The sequence below is a fragment of the Gigantopelta aegis genome, unplaced genomic scaffold (assembly GCF_016097555.1).
Source record: "Gigantopelta aegis isolate Gae_Host unplaced genomic scaffold, Gae_host_genome ctg9279_pilon_pilon, whole genome shotgun sequence".
Lineage (NCBI taxonomy): Eukaryota > Metazoa > Mollusca > Gastropoda > Neomphalida > Peltospiridae > Gigantopelta > Gigantopelta aegis.
This window is the reverse complement of record NW_024537023.1, coordinates 1-5,269: the sequence shown is the minus strand read 5'-3', so window position 1 is coordinate 5,269 and position 5,269 is coordinate 1. Positions and strand designations below refer to the sequence as shown.

Here is a 5,269-nt window from a genome sequence, read left to right as displayed (position 1 = left end):
ATACAATAAGGTGTGCTAAAATTAGATTTTATGTGCAATAAGGTTTAAGGTACAAAAAGGTGGGGGGAACTGTAAGGAGATGAAATTAACAGAGAAGAGGAGAAAAGAGAAGAGAAGAAAAGAGAAGAGGAAAAAGAAATGAGAAATGAGAAGATATTGATACGAGTGCTCAGTGTTCACATTCAGCAAGACCACGGTATGAGATTAACAGAGAAGAGGAGAGAAAAAAGAAAAGAAAAAAGAAACGAGAAAATATCCATATACCTGTATGAGATTAACATAGAAGAGGAAAGAAAAGAGAAATGAGAAGATATCGATACAAGTGCTCAGTGTTCACATTCAGCAAGACCGCAGTATGACCAGCACTGCATGACGTCCACGCTCCACCCCCTTCCCCTGCGTACCTGGTACGTGTCCTCCAGCTGTCGGGTATTGACAGGTGTCTGTGTGTTGACACCCATGCTCCCCCCCTCCCCCGTGTACCTTGTATATGTCCTCCAGCCGTCTGGTCATGATGGGCATCTGTGTCTTGATGTCCACGACCCCCGCACCCCCACGTGTCTGGTCATGATGGGCGTCTGTGTGTTGACGCCCACGCTCCACCCCCACCTCCCCCGCGTACCTGGTATGTGTCCTCCAGCTGTCTGGTCATGACAGGTGTCTGTGTGTTGACAAACTCAGCTGCGTCCTGCATCTGCATCATGAACGCCTCCCACAGCGCCCACACACTCTCCTCCAGCTTCTCCTCCTCCGCACTCAGCTGGCGGTAGCTCATCCGGATCACCTGCAGAACAACAAAAGGAAAGGAATGTCTGTTTAACCCTTTTAAGGCCAGATATATATATTTTTAAGCCACATCTCGGCTCCTGTGGGGGAATTTATTTTAAAAAAATAAAAAATAATAATAATAAAGTCAATCAACTTCGACTTTAATTCACAAAATAACAAAAGGAATAACTGTAAAGTAGTAAAAATAGATATATTATTTTAACTATGTATAGAATTTAAAAGCATTTATGTACAGTTCATAACAGTTGCTTTGTAAATAAAAATAGCCAACAAATCACATGCAAATTTCATGGGTGCCGCCATTTTGTTTACGTCGTTGCCAAGTTAACATTAACTAAATGTCGTAAAGTTAACAAATTATCGCAGTAAGTAAAAGTTACCTTTCTTATTAACTGAATTATATTTCCTGTTAAATTAATGACTGAAAATGTCCACACTCGCACATAATGCATAGTAAAAAAAAACATGTATGATTCACAGCACTGTTAAAATGACACAGATATATGTCACTTTCCTCCGTAAAGAGGTAAGTGACGTAAATGTTGTTATCCACGTCAAAGGGTTAACAACACCAAAGCACATTTTAAACACTGGTTATTTGGTGTGTTAACACTTTGTTGAGAGGAAGAGAGAGGAATTCCACTTCTGCCACATAGGCTACTGCTATTGATAGAGCAGCAAGAAATCTTTTATACATACATTCCCAAAGACAGGACAGTACATTCTATGGTCTTCGATATACCAGTCATGGGGGCACTAGATGGGATGTGAAAAAACCCATGTCCACATATACAGGTAGGGCGATCTATCCTGCAACTCATACAACTCAGGTGAGTCTCTACTGACTGACCCATGTTTACTTCAAACAATGACAACATGAAAAATAACACAATACAGAAAAATATAACGTTGAAAAACATATTTTAAAAATATATATAATTATATATTAATATATACAATATATATATATCAGGGTGGGGAAAAATTAAATTGTCAATCGGTCCCACGTGATGTCATCACTACCGGGGGGGGGGGGGGGGGGGAGAGCAGAAGAAAGGAATACAAATACAAATTATAAAATCATTTAAAAGGTGATATTTGCCAAATAGTGTTTTAAAAACAAAATCATAGTAGCATTTGTATATTTTTATCTTGAATCATGAACGCAAAACATCAAAACATGAAAGAAAAACAAAATGTTTGATCACGTCAGCGAAAAAAACAAATTATATATATTTTACATAATGGAATAAATAATATAAAAAAGGAATAAAAGTTATGCATTTTAACTCCCATATATGTATAAAAAGTACCAGTATTCAGTACTGTCCTGAAAATTAATAAACAATAACAGTGTAACACCGTTGGAGCGTTTGACAACTTGAGCTAGCACATGTTTAGACAAAGCAATTAATAACGTTGTCGCCGATTGGATGACATTTGACCTCTCCTGGCTCTTTAGCTATTCCAGCTCATTCATTCCAGTCAACAAGAAACACATTTATAGATTATTTCAGTATATTTTATGCTATTTCAAGCATTTTGTATTTCACAAAAGCCTCGGACTCTGACACTTGACCTGACAGAGCTCCGAACACAGGCGTCAACATGTGTTGATTGTGACCAGTTGCAAACTCTGGGTCCTTTGTTTTAATAATTAATTGGAGTGTAATACCTTGGTAGCTTTCTCACCAAGAATGATGTTATTGTTAACGTCTGTTTTATCTCGTGACCAGCACAGCAGCTTTGACAAATGTCTAGCCTAGTGGCAGTAGATTGATTGTAGGTCCGACTTATGGCAGACTTTAAAATCACAGACATCTGAAACACCAGTCAGTTTGACACTATTTATTTATTATTATTTTAAATCATGCACAAGATACCAATGTCTGGGCAGTCCGATCCAATTGGCGGATAGGAATGTGTTCTATTAATAGAAATGGACAGGTGCTTCGGACCGACAAGAATGACAAAAGTGGGACCAGCAAATGCACGTTTTTAAAAAATAATTTCGGTCTCAGAGATCGAGAATCGGTCCCAGACAGGGAAAAAAGGGCTTTTCCCCAACCCTGATATATATATATATATATATATTAAAAATACCTCAAAGAGAGACTTGATGTACTCGATCCGTTGCTGATAGTTTGGCATATTCTTCTTGTACTGGTAATAGTTCTTGGCGTAGATCGCGAACGCCCCTACAGACGCATGTTTTTTCTTCAAGTTCTGCAACACCGTCTGCATATCACTAACAAAAAGTTTGGCAAGGGTCTTGCCTTCCTCAGACACAAAGGTGATCAGCTCCTGGTAAATCTCATCCAGTTTGGGCAGCAGGACATTGTGAATTATCGAACAGTCAATATAGAACATGCCATTCTCGGAGACGAAATATCGGTCAAAGTTACGCACTTTCTCCGACCACTGGCGGATTTCTGTCAGTTTTTGCTGAAAGTAATAAAAAAGTGAATGAAAATAAACATATTTTATCGCAAAAAGAACAAAATCAATGGGTTCAAGTTTGCTAAGTTACAACGCCCTACATGTATGTACAAAAAAAAAGCTTAAACACATAAGGGGTACATGGTTTAATATTTTCATATTATTATTCCCAGGTACACTCATAATGGAATATACATTCTCAGTGAGAAACAGAAGTGGATCTAGGGGGGCCCCAGTGGCCGGCCCCCACCCACCCCTAAATTTTGCGATAGTTATAATTTTATTATATATTAATTTTCATTGTTTTATGATCCCTCTCCAAACCTCCCCCAACATTCCCTTGGCATTCCATCTCATGTCACTGGAGTCCCCCATAAATGGATTTTCTGGATCCGCCACTGAGAAAATATTAAGTCTATTTGATGCCCGCAAATGTTTCAATTTTAACCACAGGCCAACGCATTCGGTCAAAAATGAAAACATAAAAACATAAATACAACATTTTGTTTAAGGCCAATCAAATTACAACTCTTTTTAAAAAAAAAAAAAAAATGTTTTAATACTTGTCAAAGCTACTATTGTTGGGTACCTCAATGGTGAAAGCAGCAGACCCCTTGAATTCCTTGACGGACTTGTCGCTCCACTTCTTACAGAAGATGTGGATGTCACAGAGCCAGCTGTTGAAGTCACAGTACTGGTCAAACTCCTCCAGCGCCACGTGCATCATGCTGGCATGCAGACTGAGCACCTTCTGGAACTCTTCACTAGAATCATCAAACATAACAGTCGTTAACACGAGTCCAGGGTTTCTGCCAGAGCCGGAAGCACTAAGCTCATTGTTTCCCGGAAAATCCCTATCTATTATTATTTAAATCATTCAGATTACTGTTTGGCACCAACAAGTAAAAGAACCGATTTGGTAGTGTGTTGTAATGTAAATGGTTGCTTTCAAGTTGGTGCTAGTATACAATGTTTTTTTGTTTTTTTTTGCATTTATGATAGGGCATTTAATGGAGAAAAGCTATGAAAACGGGTATGGCGCCATACCCAAATTTGTTTGCATATTTTATTTTGTTAAGTTAACCTTTTGAAAAAATTAATGACTCTTATCATTACTGTATGATTTTCTTAAACCTAACCCTAAACGTAACCCATTTTCATTCTGGGGCAGACCCCCCCCCCCCCCCCCCCCCCCCACCACCACCACCATACCCCAATGTCAGCACACACATTGTAAATATTCAATTCAATAGTCTCATACCCAAATATTTCTTTCTGGCAGAAACACTGACACCTAATTATGACCAGATGGATTAATTGATGGCATTATATTCATCAAGTAACATAAAGGAATAACAACTTAATAATTCCATGGAATTAAACATGCATAATACTGGCTAGTATAGATTCAGTACCTTCTGGAACTCGTCACTAGACTAATCAAACGTACCAATCGTTAACACCTAATTATGGTCAGCAGTCCTTTATGTTTGAAACTTTTCAGGTGAGTAATGAATCACTCACTTCATAAACTGCAGCCGAGTCATTTGTATTCCATAGGAAAAATCTTGAGTAAAGCTTGCACATATTGACAAAAAAACATTTTGAATAGCACATTGAACAATCGCTGAATCAGTATATTGATATTCAAATACTGGGGCTAGCTGAACTTAAAGCAGCTTCTATTTAACAACCAGTGGGAGATGCACCGTTACCATATTTTTAGATGGGTGATAAAAAACCAAACATTTCTGAGATAAATTATTAATGTACGCTTTGGGGTGCAAGTCAGATTGTGCACCTCAGATATGAAGGACTATAGATCAGATGTATTAATTAATTGCATTATATTCATCATGTAATAAATTAATAACAAGAATTCTTCAGAATCTCCAATGATGTTGTATCTCCAACAGATGTCTCTGAATTTAACCACTAACGAATTTAATCACACAAAACCACATGGAACTTGAACCAACCACTTTACTAGACTTCTGCTCTCGACTAAACTCTGCGCATACGTATATATATATATGGTGTA

General features: G+C 38.0%; 1 protein-coding gene across 1 annotated transcript; it reads right to left on the bottom strand.

The window, feature by feature from the left end:
* Nucleotides 1-622: 622 nt before the first annotated feature.
* LOC121367129 lies at nt 623-3,992 on the bottom strand (the record flags this gene model as incomplete). Its single annotated transcript, XM_041491276.1, has 3 exons — nt 623-784; nt 2,893-3,234; nt 3,818-3,992. Coding segments are annotated over 3 exons (679 nt in total), but the record flags the coding sequence as incomplete, so codon positions are not given.
* Nucleotides 3,993-5,269: the final 1,277 nt, after the last annotated feature.